Source organism: Gnatocerus cornutus, chromosome 2, assembly GCF_029298725.1.
Source record: "Gnatocerus cornutus isolate USDA-ARS CGAHR chromosome 2, icGnaCorn1.1, whole genome shotgun sequence".
In the NCBI taxonomy this organism is placed as follows: Eukaryota; Metazoa; Arthropoda; class Insecta; order Coleoptera; family Tenebrionidae; genus Gnatocerus; species Gnatocerus cornutus.
Genome location: NC_142234.1, coordinates 16881300 through 16898929, shown reverse-complemented (window position 1 = coordinate 16898929; position 17630 = coordinate 16881300). Strand labels below are relative to the sequence as shown.

The window sequence follows — 17630 nt, the reverse complement described above, 5'->3', positions numbered from 1 at the left end:
ATTTTTAGATTTTTTTTATTAAAATCTAATTTTATTGTTTCTCTTAATTGTTTCGATGATTCTTTTTAAGAAAATTGCGAAACTTCGGTTTCCCGTAATCTTTTCGATTCTTTAAATTTTTTACATTTTTAAAAATCTTTGGATTCGTCAGATATTCTCATTCCTTCAATTCTTCAAATTCTTAGAATGTTGCAAATCTTTTGCATCTTTTAAATCCTGTTAAGTCTTCACATCGTTGATAGTCTTTAGATTTATACATACAAGCTGTTTATAAATGTTTCTAGCATCAAGGAGGGCTCTGCAATTACTGTTATTCACTATTTTACCGTTTTTCACAAAAAAATCTAATAATGTTCAAAATTATTTAAAATGTCACTTACGTCAACGACTTTTCAGTTACGGTTTTGTCTCAAAGTTCTAGAATTTCAGACTTCAAACCACAACTTGAACGTTTTTTTCAAAATTTACTTTGTTTTACAATTGAGATTAACTACAAATGTCAGTTCAAAAACCTAAACCAATATTTGTAATAAGCGGCAAATTTATTTGACATTTTGATGCTAGAAACATTTATAAACACCTTGTAGGTTGCTTAGGTTCTTGAAAATAAAGTAAAATAAAATAAAATAAAATAAATTCTTTTATCATTAAAAATTTTGAAATACTTTAGACAAAAATTTTTGAGTTTCTTCAAATTCTTTCAATTCTTTGTTTGTTGAATAATAATTTTGAATGCTTTAGATATTTGGATTCTTTACATTTTTTAATCCTTAAGTTTTTTATATTGCTTACAATTCTTGGATCCTTTGTTTGGTCCTTTAGACTCCCTTAGCCTTATTATATTCTTTTAACAACCTTTTCTTACTTTAGTTTCTTTAAATCCTTTGAGAACGATTTATATTTATATTTTTTTTAATCCTCCAAATATGTATTTAGTTTTTTAAATTTTAACTTTTCAGGTTATTTTTTTTCAAATTCTGCACTTCTATATGAGTTAATTCTACACTACTAGCTTTGAAAATATGTTGCAAATTCTTAGTTTCAGATAGATTTGAAAGCGAACGAAATAAAAATAGACAAATCCGTAAAACTGAGATTCTCTAGAAAAATTAAAAACAAAAAATAATTTTTCAACTGATAAACTTAGAACCTGAAACTAAAAACTTAAAGCTATAAGTTTTTACTAACCTGTGATTTTATTTTGGCAATCAGAAAGAGTTGCAATTTTTTGTTGAATTATTTCTCAGACTTAGGCCTAAGTAGGTTTTAGATTCATTAGAATCTGGTGAAAACATTCTTTGTATTCTTCGATTTCTTCTTAATTAATTCTAAATTATTTTAATATGAAACGGAAATGCAGAATATGCAGTTTTTTCTGAATGAAAGCAATAATAATTATGCACATATCATGAGAATGAATACTAAATTAATTCTTGAGCATCTTCAATTAAAGTAATTGACTTCGATCTTTAGTTGTGGCGAAAACCTTTAGGAACTTCAGGCTCCGTGGTCACTCACGTATTAAGAAATAAAGATAGGGTGAAGCCAGAGTAAGTTTTCTCTCATGCTTAAGATTCAACCTCGCCCAACTCCATCCATGCGAACCCCTCCACTGTAGGTCGGGGTGATGCAATGTCACGACAATAAACTGCAAATTACACATGATGCACGGTACAAAGGTGTAATAATCTCGCAATCCCTCCATTACAAGAGCACGCCATACGATAGGTGTCGGAGACGCAGGCCAAAGAATACCGTCCAAGGACGACTTTGGGTCTCATCATCGTGATGGGGAAATCTCTCGGGGTACAATCCCATGAGATGGACGGATGGAGAATGGAATTCGAAGTTTGCTTGGAGCGTTTTCGACCGACATAATACAAGGACACCCTACGGAAAGCATATTTTACAGCACACCCAGTCAGCCCGAGGATATCTCGCCCACAGCCCGCAGCGGACACGGTGTTTGTATAATGTACAAATTATTCTGCCTACCTCTCAGACCGGATCATCGCCATTCAATCCCACAGCCCGATTTTTATGGCGCAGCCTTTTTGCACCACCCGGAGAAAGGCGACCTTCGGGGGTAAAGAAACGCCATTTTTTCAATAGAAATTAATCTCGTTTCTGTCAAAACTCTGACCCTCCTCACAGTCACTTATTTCGTATCCCGAGGGATAATTATTTCTGGGCAAATTTGAAGGGATTTTTCTGAATTAGTTTGTCGGATTATTCAATTTCAATAAACCCATTTTCCAGTTAATTGTTCGTTGTAATTCTGAACGCCCGAAGGGACAGATCGACCAAGCAAGGGGTATTTTCGTAGCGCTACAACCACATCTTGTTCTGACACAAGGCTTCGAAAAATTACGAACTAAATGTTGCCTTCCAGCCAGTTCAAAAATTATTTGCATTAATTTCATCAACTAAAGTTTCAATTAAAACTTTGGCGGATTTCGGGCAGCGTTACATGCGTTAACAATGCCGGGGATGCTATCAAGTCTGTTAGCTAAACATTATGTTCATGAGGCTATAATTGAATGGATCATACGATTATAATGTTATGTATGCGTAAACTACCAGTTGTTGGATTATATGGTAAGTGTAGTAAGAGAATAAACATAAGCGTGGTTGTGTAACTAATTTTTTGTTTTGTTGCAACATAATGTGGAGGTTTTACCAACAGAAAAGACTGATTATTATAAAATGAAACAACAATTTATTTGAATCCCAAAACAATGCATTTGTACTTTTTTAAATAGGGGACAATAATAATAAGGCCAATTTGCTACTAAACATAAACAACTTAAGTACAGTATGTACAAATCCAAAGTACCAATATGGTTGAAAAAGTACTTAGATTAGTTCATTGTTTTATATATTATGAATATACAGAAAAAAAGTATAAATCTGGTGACAACTAGTGAGACATTTTAGTAATAAAAATAGATATGGTTATTTATTGTTACAAAATAATTACTATAAAATGTGGCGTAAACACATGTATTTACAATAAACAAAACTAGAATCAAATAATCAATTTATTATATTAAATATTACTTCTATAACAAAAATTATATATATCTATATTCATAGTTAGATTAAAAAACAATTATACAACTAATTACAAATTATTAACATGACCTTTTTAAAATATTTTCTTATAAAGAAAACTCGATCATTATAGAAAATCTACAATATATTTACACCCTTACATAACTGTAGAAAAAACTACAATATTTTTTCTCCATTTCTTTCTTTTTGAGACTATCAACAAAAAAGTTACGTGTAAAACAACTTTTCATGACTACGTAGGAAAATATGAAGCTTGCATTGCGGCAGTCTCTAATTTTATTTTCGACATTTACTATAAAAGTGTGGTTGAGAGTTTTGATACAAAACATTTCTCCTGAAAAGTTTTATACATTACTGTAACCAATGCAAACGGCTTTTGTTCCTGAAGCTACGAACTCATAACTAAAATTCAAAAATAATTGACATCAACATTATGACAATGTATACAAAAGTGCTAAAGTATTTGATAAAATAGTGTGTTTACATGATCTTAATCGATTAGAAGAACTAATAAATCAATAAATAACAATAACAGAAAATGAGAATAAAGAAAACAAATTCGGGGCACCCACAATGTCTTTAAATATCACAACACTGACGAGAAGCGAGCATCACTTGAGATATGATTTATACAAAAGTTTACTTTTGCATAGGTCCTTCTCTGTTTCAAACAAAAACTGCAAGTCCCGTAACGTCACTTTCTTCATTCTCTGTCGAAGCGGCATTTGTCCTCTGAGTCCACTGTTAAATCCTCCCATGCTTGCCTGCAAAAATTTACGTTCTCAATCACGCGCAAGAACAATTTCGCAATGCGGCTTAAATTTTTTTGTTATTCCCTAACATCCAAAAAGATTATTCTTTGCAATATTATACAATATTTTGATATGATGAAACCGAAAAATTGAGTTTTGAACATCCCAATCTGATTCCAATAAGACCCTTTGACATCCCTGTGGCAAGTTGAGAGAACTTACTTGTGATGAGCCCGAATGTCCATCTCCATCTAGCCTGGGCTTTTTCCGAGGTCCTATGGCTTGCAAGGCTGTGGCGTTTGCTTCGCGCTGCCTCAATTCCTCCATTTCCACCCTCTGCATTTCTTTCGCTTTAGCTTTGAGTTTGGCTTGTTCGGGATCTTCTGTTTTCGACCGACTTTTTGCTGCCCTCAGCAGCATCTCCCTTTCGAGTTCTTCGTGTCTTTTTCTTTCCGCACGATCAACATCTTCGAGGAATTTTAGTTGACCTGAAACAATCATCGAAAATTATTACACATATTAGAAATGAAATAAGAAAACTACCTTTAATATCGCTGGTGACTTCGTATCGTTGGTCAGTTTTCACAATTTCCAGTCTGTGTTCTGTGATTACAGCCAATTTTTCGATAAGATTTTTAAGACGTTCCTGTGCCGCATGAGAGATGCACGCAGCAACATCCGCACTTGGCTCGTCGAGCCCGTGTCTCATCACTATTTGTCTAATTTTTTGCTGTAAAGGTCCCATTGAACACATAATTTCCTCTTTGCACGATCTGATTTGAGTGCCGACGAATTCCGTAGAACCCAGGATCTTTTGAGTTTCTTCAGCGAGATTAACACCTCCCATGGCAGCGACATCGTTAATATCGTCATCGCCTGTGTAAGCGGACGAAAAGGATTTCTTCTCTTTTTCTTTGGTTGTAGGTCGTGAAACTATCGAAGGCACTGCGGGTTTGATTCCTTGGAGCTTCAGCGACGTCATCGGAGATTTATTCTGTCAAAACGTTGACAATACACATGACAAGAAAACAACGAAATTACCTGTAATGGCTGTCGTACGTTCGCTCCAGTCCTGATTTGGTTTGAGGGATAAACAGGATGGAGAGCCGGTGGTTGTGAACTGGACACGATAACATTGCCCGCCGCGTTGGGCTGTCGTATCGTCGTCACCATTCTGGGTCCTTGCTGTGTTGCTCCTCGTAATGGAGTAACAAGTCGCTGCTGCAAAACTTGTCCTGGTCGAACTACAGCCCCCGGTGTTACTATCCTGACTTGATTGGAAGCTAGACCTGGTCGCACTTGGGTTTGAACTGTTGGAGTGCCACTTGCTATGGAGAAAACTATATTGGCGGGAGGAGGACGGATCCCATCTATCGTCAGTTCTTTCGTTACAAGCGAGTGACGCAGAAGAGGGAGACTTTTCTAGAATTACAAAAACGTTACAACTTCAAAGCTCAACAGAAATTCTAAACAGGAAACTACGAAATTACCGTCTTTTTAAAGTCAAACATTGCACTTTAATAGCGAGGTATTAGCATTCATTCACTAATTTCGATTCAGTTCCGACTCTGATGTTTGAAAGTGTCATTATGAACACAACGGGAATTTTAATTAAGTGGGGTAACGCAAATGGATGTGCTTTCCGGTTAATATGAGCCTCGTTGAAAAAATGGGATTGAAATTTTCTATATTTAATATTCTGCAAATTCTGGCAGAGTTTTAATGCATTATGTTGGTACAAAACTCCAAAAAAAGAAGTTGATGGGAGTTGCTCAATATCATCCAAAAAAGGAAACAAAAACGGTTTCGTAAACCACAATATTGTTCGATTTAAAAAAAGTTATGTCGTACTCACTGCAGAATTTTTGACGTTTCATAATCAGCTGAGACCGTTTTTCGTGCAGTCTCATGTGAAATGTACACCGTGTTTCAAAAAGACTTTCATCTAGTCGCCTCTGATTTTCCGTACAAATTTAATAATGCCGCTTTACAAAGATAATGATTAGAATGTTGGTTACATTACCTTAAAGTACTTTTTGATCTAGAACAGCTGGATCGCTGAAGAGATAAAACTAACTCAATCTTTGCTTAATTTTGCTGTTTTTTTGTTTAAATTCTTTCCCTATTGGCGATCTTAAGGTTTGACAAGTGACACCATTGACAGAAGTCTAAAGTGACAGTACTAGTACAATGCGAGCGGCACAAAAGAATTTTATTTTAAAGACAACTATAGTCGGAATTTTGTAACTTTGGTTTAACCCCGCCCACATGGACAAATGACGAGTTGAATTTGTCGAATCAAGGAATGGCTAATCTCCTTTACACAACATAATCAAAAATTTGACAACTCTAGTGTCACATTTGTCAAGATTTGCAGTTTTGCGGGAATTTAATTAATCGTGAAACCTTTGTCGATTTTGATATTGTTTCGTCTTCTAATGTGTAGACATTTCTACCCCGGCTTCTGGCAAATATCAACGAACTATCAAAATGTTGCTGAGTAAATCAGACTTCCAGCTAAAATTCAATTGGCCCAAAAGGTAGGCGGAGTTAAACCAAAGTTATAAAATTCGGACTATAGATGAAAATCATTTAGAAACACAGGGCCACTAGGTCCAACACCAAGAGGACCAACAAAAGTGAAAACCACATTTTCAAGTGTGTAATACACATAAATAGCGATCAAAAATGGCCAATTAAACAAAAATGAAAGAAATAACATCCCTATAAATTTTAAAGCCGACTATGTTGTAATTTAAGAAAAATTAGTCCTCTTTTGATCAAATTTTATTCTTTTACCAGTAAAAACAACGTGTTTGTGTTCCACGCCGAGACTATTAAAAAGACGATACCAATGTTTGCACTCGATCAATTACATAATTAAATGCGTTTTAATATCGCATGCAACACTGTTCGTAATTTTCATGTAATAGAGTGCAAATATACCGCCTTTTCAGCAGAAAAAAAAGTTCACCTTTAGAAATCCAATTAGGCACGGTTGTGGCGACGCATTCAGTAATCTTTCCAATTTGTCACAAAAATCTTCTGGTTCTACTTTCATATCGATCAGTTCTTGTATAAGAGTCCTTACGCTACGTTCAACTGACTTGGGTTCTTTACTTGATAACTCTAAAAGGTTTGCTAGGAACTTACGGCACTTTTCTTTGGTATTGTCATTAGCCGGTCTCTGTAAACGCAGAATTACAAAAAAATCATGTTAACCACTTCAACATTCATACCTGAACAGTGTTTACAGTCTGTACCGTCTGACCTTGTGCAGACACTGTTGTGGTCCCACCAGCAACTGCTGGACTGGTCGTTGCTGAACTTGCCGGAGCCTTCAAGAAGAAGTTACAGATTGAACAACAATGTAGGGAATATAACTTACGGCAGCGACTGTTTGCATGCGCAACGTAACGGGTTGACCACCGGGAGTTGACGTCGCTGTGAGATTTGCTGCAGCAGGTGGTGGACCCACCCTTAACAGTTGATACTGTCCGTTTTCAGTCTTGAGAAGCAAATGACCTTGCTGGCCGGGTTGCAAACCGTGAAATGTTTGTAAGGTTAATTGCTAAAACACCAAGGGAATTTTTAGAATTGGGTTACAAGAGCGTTCACAAAAACCTACGAAAACAAACAGCTACAAAAAAACAAGCACAACTAAAGGAACTGAACAATCCAGATGCTGAATAATTCACGAGACTAAAAATTGTTTTGTTGTTACAATAGCCAAAAATACTTATCAGAAGGTCCTATCGTTTGACATTACAGACTAAACTACATCTAAATTTGGCACAAGTGAAAGCTTACAGGCTAGTCTACTGTTGATAAACTATCAGTCATACAGACTTCATGTTAGTAACTATCAAGAAAGTTGTTAGTTAGATTTCCACAATTAGTCGTATTGTCTCTGAGAAGTACGACCAGTAGATGTGTACACCAGTTATAAAACAAAACAATTCTTCAGAATAACTAAATTTTACTCAACAAACTAAAAGAGAGTCGACACTTTCGTTGTACAGCTTCGGTTATCGTGTATCAGTGTAGGTGTCAGTGTGTTATCACTGTGTTGTGTCGAACATGTGAAGCTGTACAATGAAGATGACATCAAACATGAAATTTTGCAGTAGAATGGGAGGGTTGTAAGGACCGAAAGCGTTAGTTGCTAGTTTGCAATTATCCCAACATGGACACGAACAACTTTAACAAAAAATTCTTCAAACACTGGTAAATAAAAAGAATAAAAATATGATTACCCACAAAAATAACATTAAACTGTCTGAAAAATTACTCTTTTTGCTCTCAATACTAAAACTCATGTGTAAATTCATATTTTATGAGTCACTCAATTGTTTGTTAAAGCGTCTAGTTTTTGTCGTGCACTATAATCGTGTCTAGCTTTACACTAATAAATTGATTATATTATTGACCAAGATTTTGCACGTAGTCATGTGTCAAACTATTAGACATACGTTTTCGGGCTGTAATAGACTACTTGAGAGCGTTTTTGTTGAACACATTTGTGACGAAATGAGGTAAACCAAGTTTTCAATACTTTTTATCCCAACATCGATTAATTAACATCAATTTGATTTCGACATAAGAAAGTTAATTATGTCACCATTAGATGAGAACTATTAACTGAAATTAAGTAACAACCTACAAAAACAAATTAAAGGATTGATTGATTTGTTTTTTGTTGAAAGTACGAATTATACAATCGCTTAACTTTTTAAAATTAAACCTTGTCGAAATTGACAGTGCGTTGAATACTATATCGCAATGAAATGAGTTTAAATACAAAATTTTGTGGCCGCGACTGTACAAGTGAGGGCCCCGATTCATTTGAAAACATGTGATAAGAAAGAACTGTTAGTTCACGCAATAGTGCAATGACATTGTAAGATCTCCAATCAATTAAGAAATCACTACAAATCAATACAATGTGATTTGAATTTAAAAGTCAGTTTGGATCTCATTTCCCTATATAAAGTAATAGTGATGCTTCTGCAGTGACAGAGTATTAAACGATGTTATTTATAAGACTTTACTTCAGGAAATTGTTGAGATTCTTTGGCACTTTAGTGCCCATCTTCATTTTTTTAGACCTAAAATGTTAACATTAGAAAGTGTGTACATAATAATACAGATGTAATTAGGATTTGTTCCAACAGCTAACAAATCTACTTTTCTTTGTGCTATGAAGCATTTAATTTACAACTATGTAAACTCTTTCAGACATTGAACGTAGTCTATGTTTATTTTTGTGGGAAAACTGATTTGATGCCAAAATAAAGTGAATTTCAAATAAACATTCATATTGCAGAACAGGTAATGGTTCTACTGAATATTGGATCTAAGTGCGTCCCAAGTTGACAAACTATCTAATGTTTTGAATGGTGGCGAAAATTGTGGGTTATGTTGGCTACCTACAACACAATTTATCATTACTACAGTCAGTGTTTGGCGGAATTTGACGTTGTTTGTTTTGGAAGTCACATGATTATAAACAATACACTAAGCACTGATTGCAAAAAGATGAGTCACTTGCCAGTGTGCAGTTAAAAAAAAGGATATGAAACAAAATCACTTCCTTTGTGTAATCAGTGGTGAGTGTATGTTGATAAGGGCTAGCTGTGTTAGGAAGCTGCTCGAAAAAAGGAAAGTAGCACACCCTCCCATTCGACTGTTTTGGTCATAGTGTACACCAACTTACTGGAGCTCCTGGCCGTGCCCCGACAATCTGTGGTGCACTGAGCACGACACGTGCCGGCTGTCCTTTCTGCTGCTGTGTGGGAACACCAGGCCGTACATTGACAACCTGGAGGTTGGAAAGGATGTTTGGGGACTGTGTACTAGGACTACCTACGTTGTTAGCTGGCGGCACTGAGGTGGTCACATTCATGGGAACGGTGACGAGTCCGGGGGCAGTAGCGCCACACGTCTTGATCACTAACGTGGGCTGCTTGCCAGGGGCGGCCTGGGGCAGCGTCCCGTTGGGTGGCAGCGCGACTCGCGCGTTGGGCAGCAGCGTGCCGGCGCCCGCCATCGCTTGCGAGTAAACAATTTTGACTGGAGCGGCGTCGGCCTTGGCGTCGGTGATCGAATCACCGTTTGCGACTGTCGAGTGCTTCGGGGGCCCGACGGTGCCGCCGTTGGATATTGCACTGTTCACGTGATTCTGGGTGACTGCGACGGGGGCCGTTGACGAAGACGTCACCAGCTGGTTCTCCAGGGAGCCCACAATAGCACTCACTGCCGATTCGTCCACATCTGTACTCAGAGCTTCCTCGAGAAACTTAGCTGACGCCATTTTCCGAGACCCAACTGTAAACTGATGTGCGCATGCGCCCTACATAAACATGATCATGCCAACGGCTGCGCCGCTGACTGTTGACGGGGCAGATGCAGAAAGGCATATGAAACAAAAGTCGGAATCGCGGCACTTTTAACCACTTTGGATGGCCCTCGACGGACTCGGCTTGCACGACTTGTTACACGTTTTCGTTGGGGGCGGAATTTACGCAGACATCATCGCCAACTGTTCAGTTTCGTTTACGTCGCGGAGGAGATCGCACGGGAAACCGTTTTGCTAAGTCATCTGACACGTCATCTAGGACCGCCAAATTTGAATTTTCGCAATTTCATTACCAAACATCTCCAGACTACAAGTCCTTGATATTTTGCGCTCACCACAACTCGACTTTACAAAAAATAAACCTACAAAGTTACTCTCTGAATCCAAATCCATGTCAATTTTTAGCCAAAACCTGAGGCACTTTTATGTTGAAGTTATTACGAAACTTTTTGACCTCCAGCTGTAGGCAAACAATGCAACCACACGTTTTTGTTTAACCAGCGTGGAAAGTGCGTATTTCCTTCAAAGCGTGGTAGCGTGCATACATTTTTTATACCTACGTACCACTCATACAATCTGTTCGGTACCATCACGGTACCACCCTCGTATTGGTGGGCGTCTGCGCACGCCTCACCCCCACACAGAGGGGTGGTCTTTACTTTTCCTGTACATAGTTTTTTGTAAGATAGTTCTGAATAAACCTCGAGAGTAAGAACAAGATTTTTGGCAACAAGCCCTTTTCACATTTTATTTTTCACTACGGCGACGCTTGAAAAAGCTCAAGCGTCGATTGAGAACTCAAGTTTCTCAACATAAATTGGTCCTTCGAGCCGGATCTGAGAGTACAGTGCTCAGATCCGAAATTTGTGCTAGTGCCGGTGTGAAATTCTCAATTCGACGCCTTCATCGGGAAGCAGTGGTATAATCCAAACACCGATCAAAAGGTCAGCAGCGAAGTCGAGAAGCACACTGCAGTCAACCAGCTCTCCCATCAATCAATTCAACGCTCCAACGCAGCGAAACATCGTCACCAGGATCTTAGCAACAGCAGATTCAACGCCAACTACACAACCTCATCATCAGCAGCAGCTCGCTCCAGTCCAGGGAAGGTTTCAGGTTAGAACTTCCTTCATTTCATTGTCCTGCGCTCATACACGCTTTCACTGTTGTCCCCAAGTTAATTTTCTCGGCTTTCGCGTTGTTACTTAATAAATCCAGTAAAGATGGCCGAAGAACAACTTAAGGCTCTTGTAACGAAACGTGCAGCTGTTAAAAGTCGATTGACTCGGTTTCACACCTTTTTTTCCAAGTCGGAAAACGCCAACAATGTTATGGAAATAAGGGAAAGACTTCAAGGGTTAAATTCATGCTTAAGCGAATTTGAGGGCTACCACTGGCAAATAAATTCGCTAAATTCAGAAAAGGCCACGGATGCAGACCTACAAAATTTTGAAGACGAGTATTATAGGATCATAAGTGCATGCAAGAATTTTCTAAACACGAAAACTGGGGCACGCCAAGGTCCATCGGCGGACGAACCGCCAATTGCCGCGGAGAAACCACCAACGGTCAAACTCCCAGAGATTAAGTTGCCGACATTTTCCGGCTCCCTTACGGAATGGATCAGTTTTCGGGAAACGTTTGCAAATCTAATCCACGACACGGAGCTTCCTGCGGTCCAGAAATTGCACTATTTACGCGGTAGCTTGCAAGGGGACGCGAAACAGACAGTTGAGCACTTGACTCCATCTGCGGACAATTACGCGTCAGCATGGGCATTGCTGGAACAACGGTATGAGAATCCGCGCCTCATAACGCAGCACCACGTACGCGCTTTATTTTCACTGCCCCAAATCCATGGCAAAGACGCGAAATTACTAAGATCCGTCATAACTACCTTAAATTCTAACTTAAAGGCGTTGGAAAATATGAAGCGTCCCGTCAATCAATGGGACGACTTACTCGTCCACTTAATTTCATCAAAATTTGATCAACCCACTACAATCGCATGGGAAAATACGTTGACAAACGCGTCACCAAGCCAAAAAGAAATCATAGATTTTCTCACCAAGAGATGTCAAATGTGGGAGTCCTATGACGTAACCACAAGAGTCAACCAACATCCGTTCAAAATTAATAAAAATTCCGGTAACAACCGTACAATTTCTCATATAGTCAGCCCTTCAGTCAAACCGTTGAAATGCTCCATATGTCGGCAGGGACATCATATTTACGGCTGTCCGCGATTTTTAGCGCTTAGTCCAGAGCAGCGCATGTTGGAAATCAAAAAACTTCAGCTCTGCATCAATTGCTTGCGCGGTGGCCACAGGTCGGAGACGTGCAATTCATCAAATTGCAGAAGTTGCAATAAAAGGCACAATACGCTCTTGCACGTGAATCAAATTTCTGCCCACAATGAAGAGCCGCAACCGTCGACCTCAGCCTTAACTTCGTCAGCCGAGACAAGCACTTCTTTAATTTGCTCGACCGTGTTTTTATCTACGGCCATCGTCAACGTATGCGCGCGAGGGGGCAACAATGTCCAGTTGCGGGCACTTCTCGACAACGGGTCTGCGTCGAATTTTGTTACGGAAGAAGCGATAAAAAAATTGAAACTAAACAACGTCAAAAACGTAAATATCGCCGTCTCCGGTATCGGTGGAATAGTGGCGCCGATAAAGCGATTTGTCAAAATTCAATTCACTAGCGCGCAAAACGCTTACTCTTCCGAGCTTAATTGCCTCGTTGTCCCAAAAATTACTGGTAACATACCTACCGTGCCAATTTCAGCGATAACAGGTGTACCAGAAAATATTCGCTTGGCCGATCCCGCCTATAACGTTCCGAATAAAATTGACCTCCTTATAGGCAATGAGTTATTTTGGGAGTTAATTTGCGTGGGCCAAATTCAGATGCCAAACCGCGGTCCCATTCTGCAAAAAACCCAATTAGGCTGGATCATCAACGGCCCTTCAAGATCTAATCCGGTCCCAGCGCAAATCCCGTGCAACATCTCGAACATCGAGTTGCATGACGCGGTGCAAACATTCTTCAACCTTGAAAATTGCGGAGAAAATACGATCGACAACTCAAATAATTTATGCGAAGACATTTTTACCAAGACCTTCAGTCGAACGGCGCTGGGCCGATTTCAGGTCAAATTGCCCTTTCGGGACGAACCGCCCCTTCTGGGAAATTCTTACGACAGGGTTTGCAAGATGTTTCTGAATCTCGAACGACGGCTTCAAAGGGACCCGATTGTAAGGGAACAGTATAAGGAATTTATGGCCAATTATAAATCGCTAGGACACATGGTGGAAGTCCTAGAACCAGACCATACCGGATACTTTGTTCCGCACCATGCGGTCATAAACGAGGCCAGCTTAACAACAAAATTGCGGGTAGTCTTCAACGCGTCCTTCAAAACTACGAACAATAAATCCATAAATGACCACTTGCTGGTCGGCCCAGCATTACAACCCGAACTTTACGAAACTCTCATCCGGTTCAGAACGTACCCTGTGGCCATCACAGCAGACATCCAAAAGATGTACCGGCAAATTTTGTTACATCCGGAGCATCAAAAATACCAACAAATCCCTTGGCGTGATGACTCGACCGAACCCATAAAAATTTACAAGCTGCAAACGGTCACTTACGGTTTCGCAAGTTCGAGCTTTTTAGCGACCCGATGCCTAGAAGAACTCGCGAAAATCGCTGCAGCCGCAGATCTACCAAACGCCGCACGGGCCATTCGCCGTGATTTTTATGTAGATGATCTGCTCACCGGAGCTGACACGGAAATCGAGGCAATTCAACTTTTAAAGGAAGTAAAGTCGATTCTACGTAGCGGTGGCTTCGAACTGCACAAAATCATGTCCAATCGTCCTAATATCTCGGACACAAGTCAAATTTCAAGTAATAACACGGCCTCCTTAGACAAACAAGAAGTCAGCAAAACATTAGGAGTTCTGTGGGATCGCAATAGTGATCAAATCAAATTCGAAACAGCAAATAATCCGTCCCCTTCGCAAAGAATCACCAAACGCACAGTTTTGAGTGCGATCGCGAGAATATTCGATCCTCTTGGATTAGTAGCACCAGTTACAGTTGCAGCTAAAATTATTCTTCAAAAACTATGGTCATTAAAACTCGATTGGGATGAGAGTTTACCTGCCGAGTTACACACCCAATGGTGTCAATTCATAAACACTTTCTCGGAGTTGAATCACATTGAGATACCGCGATTAGTTCTTCATCAGCGCGAGGAATTTCAAATTCACGGATTTTGCGATGCTAGTCAAAACGCGTATGGAGCATGCATTTATCTACGTAGCCTGGACGCCCAAGGCCATCCACAAACAAAACTTTTATGCTCAAAAAATAGAGTTGCTCCATTAAAGTCCGTAACGATTCCGCGAATGGAATTATGCGCGGCGCTGCTTTTGGCGCGGCTGATCGTAAAGGTACGCAACACTTTAAATCTTTCCGGGGCCCGGTACCACCTCTGGAGTGACTCCACCATAGTTTTAGCTTGGTTGCGATTAGAACCCACACGGTTAAAGGTATTCGTGTCAAATCGGGTATCGGAAATTCAATCCGCAACCAATGTCCGCGATTGGCATCATGTGCCATCAAGTCAGAATCCAGCCGACATTTTATCCCGTGGCACAACTCCCGCTCTTCTGTCAAAGTCTCGCTGGTTGACAGGACCGGAGTTTCTATCACTACCCAATTGCGAAATACCCGCCTTCAACGTAAATGCGGAATCAATGGATGATACAACCCTTCCCGAACTAAAAACCATTTGCTGCCTGAGAGTGATGCAGCCATCACAATTCGAATTATGGACGCGATTTTCATCATTTCAAAAATTGATCAGAGTAACCGCATTAATTCTGAGATTTAAAAACAACTGCTTATCAAAAACCACTAAACGAACCGGTCCTTTAAATAATGAGGAATTGAATCAGGCTCATGATACCATTATCAAAGCGACCCAATCAGAAGCTTTGCGCAACGAAATCCACGAGTTAAAGGGCTCCAAGGAAATTCCGAAGTCCAGCAAAATCGCGGCCTTAAGCCCATTTATCGACGATAACGGTCTTTTACGCGTAGGGGGGCGCCTTCGTAATTCTTCGTTGTCCGAATGGGGTAAACACCAATTAATATTGCCTAAGGATCATCCAGTAACGCGTTTGATAATTACAAGGCATCACATAGAAGGTCTACATTCAGGCTGCCAAGCAACTTTGGGCGCTGTTCGTTACAAGTACTGGCCCATTTCTGGACGAACCATTGTTCGGAAATTAATATTTAATTGCTTGAATTGTTACAAAACAAAACCCAGGCAATTTGATCAGTTCATGGCTGATCTTCCCGCAGATCGCGTCACGCCTTCTCGTCCTTTCTCAATTGTCGGTGTGGATTATGCGGGCCCATTCGCGTTAAAGAATGGATTTGGACGAACCCAAAAAACAATGAAGGCATACATTGCCATTTTTGTATGTTTTGCAACACGGGCCGTACATATCGAAGTTGTCTGCGAGTGCTCGTCCTCCGCTTTTCTCAATACCCTTAAAAGATTTATTGCTAGACGAGGTAAACCGGCAAAAATATTGTCGGACAATGGAAAAAATTTTGTTGGGGCCAATCGCCATCTCCAGCAGCTGCGCGTTTTGTTACGAGACCGCGAATTTAGAGCAAAATTGCACTCAGCGACTTCAAACGATGGAATAGAATGGCACTTTATTCCTCCACACGCTCCCCACATGGGAGGTTTGTGGGAAAGCGCGGTTAAATCCGCGAAGTCCCACTTAAAACGGGTAATTGGAGAAACGCTCCTTAATTACGAGGAAATTAATACATTGTTGACAATGGTGGAAGCGTGCATGAACTCCCGTCCAATCACTCCTCTATCTAACGACCCTAACGATCCTCAACCTTTAACTCCTGGCCATTTTCTCATTGGGGCCCCTCTGACCGCCCCCAATGAACCTGGACTTGATGACCAACCAAGAAACCGGTTAAATCGTTACCAATTGGTAGAGAGACTACGACACGAATTCTGGAAGCGTTGGTCCAGGGAGTACTTGGCGACTCTCCAGGCCCGATCGAAATGGAGACAACATCCCGGAAAACGTCCTTGCATCGGGGACCTCGTTATTCTCAAAGAAGACAACACAGCTCCGCTTCACTGGCCCATGGGGAGAATTGTCGATCTCCATCCCGGATCGGACGGACAGTGTCGTGTTGTGTCGATTAAAACAGTGCGGGGAGTGTACAAACGACCCATTACGAAGGTCTGTGCGGTTCCTCTGGACTCATAAAATTATGTTATAAGTCATCACTTTTCGCTAATTTACATTTAGCAACTGTATATAACTCTCTAACATCTCTAAATCGTTATTAGTTTAAGACGTTTATTGTTTTAATTAAATTCAAGAACTTCACTAAATGTGTTTATCTAAATCAACTCTTTATGTCATTAGTTTAACACACCTATTTTTTGCCTCTTGAACTTGGTCAACAGTTCAACGCGGGGAGTATGTTCGGTACCATCACGGTACCACCCTCGTATTGGTGGGCGTCTGCGCACGCCTCACCCCCACACAGAGGGGTGGTCTTTACTTTTTCTGTACATAGTTTTTTGTAAGATAGTTCTGAATAAACCTCGAGAGTAAGAACAAGATTTTTGGCAACAAGCCCTTTTCACATTTTATTTTTCACTACGGCGACGCTTGAAAAAGCTCAAGCGTCGATTGAGAACTCAAGTTTCTCAACACAATCAATATAATGACTAAGATTTTCAATTTCCCTTCATAAAGTCGTGACAAAACATACAATTGAATGATTCAATATTCTAATCTGTAATCGCAGTAGCAGATGACCTCCGGGTCATTCCTTTATCAAAAAAGCAAAAATTATCTCGCCAAAAATGTTTTCTTTCAGTTCTAAATGGACATTTTAGACAAATCTTTAAATATTTAACGGCTTTTTCTCGTTATGAAATTTAGGTGCAAATAATTGTTTCGGTGGGTAGGGCCAACAATCATTATTATTCCAAGGATTATACAGAGTGTCCCAGAACTCATGACTAATACAGCAAGGGCGGGCGCCGACAGCAATACAGATGGTAAATTTTAAAACAAAAATTGATTAAGTTTAATGGTATTCGAGAAAGGATACAAAATTAGCAACCAATCCCGGAAGCTTATTCTAGAGATGGAGTAAAATATCCTAGGCAACGAGAGTGTAATGTTCATCGGACCAATGAATGATAGTATGTGTCCATAGTTACCGATTTTCAAATTCTGTTCAGCATGAATAAAATGTACGCATTGTTAGAATAACGCAAAATAATCTCAAATTCTCATTAAACCCACTGTCAGTCAAAATTGGATTTATTGAGTTTTGAAAAATAACTCCTCTTATATGAACTTATG

At 39.7% G+C, this 17630-nt stretch overlaps 2 protein-coding genes across 3 annotated transcripts; one reads left to right on the top strand and one right to left on the bottom strand.

Moving 5' to 3' along the window:
- Window positions 1–2696: 2696 nt before the first annotated feature.
- Window positions 2697–10264, bottom strand: Taf4 (TBP-associated factor 4). 2 transcript variants are annotated; one of them, XM_088050442.1, is made up of 8 exons: window positions 9544–10264; window positions 7216–7398; window positions 7067–7165; window positions 6802–7014; window positions 4869–5249; window positions 4371–4821; window positions 4050–4315; window positions 2697–3839 (listed from the first exon to the last, which is right to left on the bottom strand). In XM_088050442.1, exons 1-8 carry the CDS (start codon window positions 10138–10140, stop codon window positions 3687–3689), a joined length of 2343 nt encoding a protein of 780 aa, XP_087906568.1. In that variant the 5' UTR covers window positions 10141–10264; the 3' UTR covers window positions 2697–3686. The 2 variants fall into 2 exon arrangements, with proteins under 2 accessions (XP_087906568.1, XP_087906569.1); XM_088050443.1 differs by having other exon boundaries at window positions 9697–10264.
- Window positions 10265–10576: 312 nt separating this feature from the next.
- LOC148179574 (uncharacterized) lies at window positions 10577–16514 on the top strand. Its single transcript, XM_088029548.1, has 5 exons — window positions 10577–10647; window positions 10687–10865; window positions 10920–11098; window positions 11130–11301; window positions 11404–16514. The coding sequence occupies exons 1-5, from the start codon at window positions 10577–10579 to the stop codon at window positions 16512–16514; spliced, it is 5712 nt and encodes a 1903-aa protein (XP_087885674.1).
- The last annotated feature ends 1116 nt before the right edge of the window (window positions 16515–17630 follow it).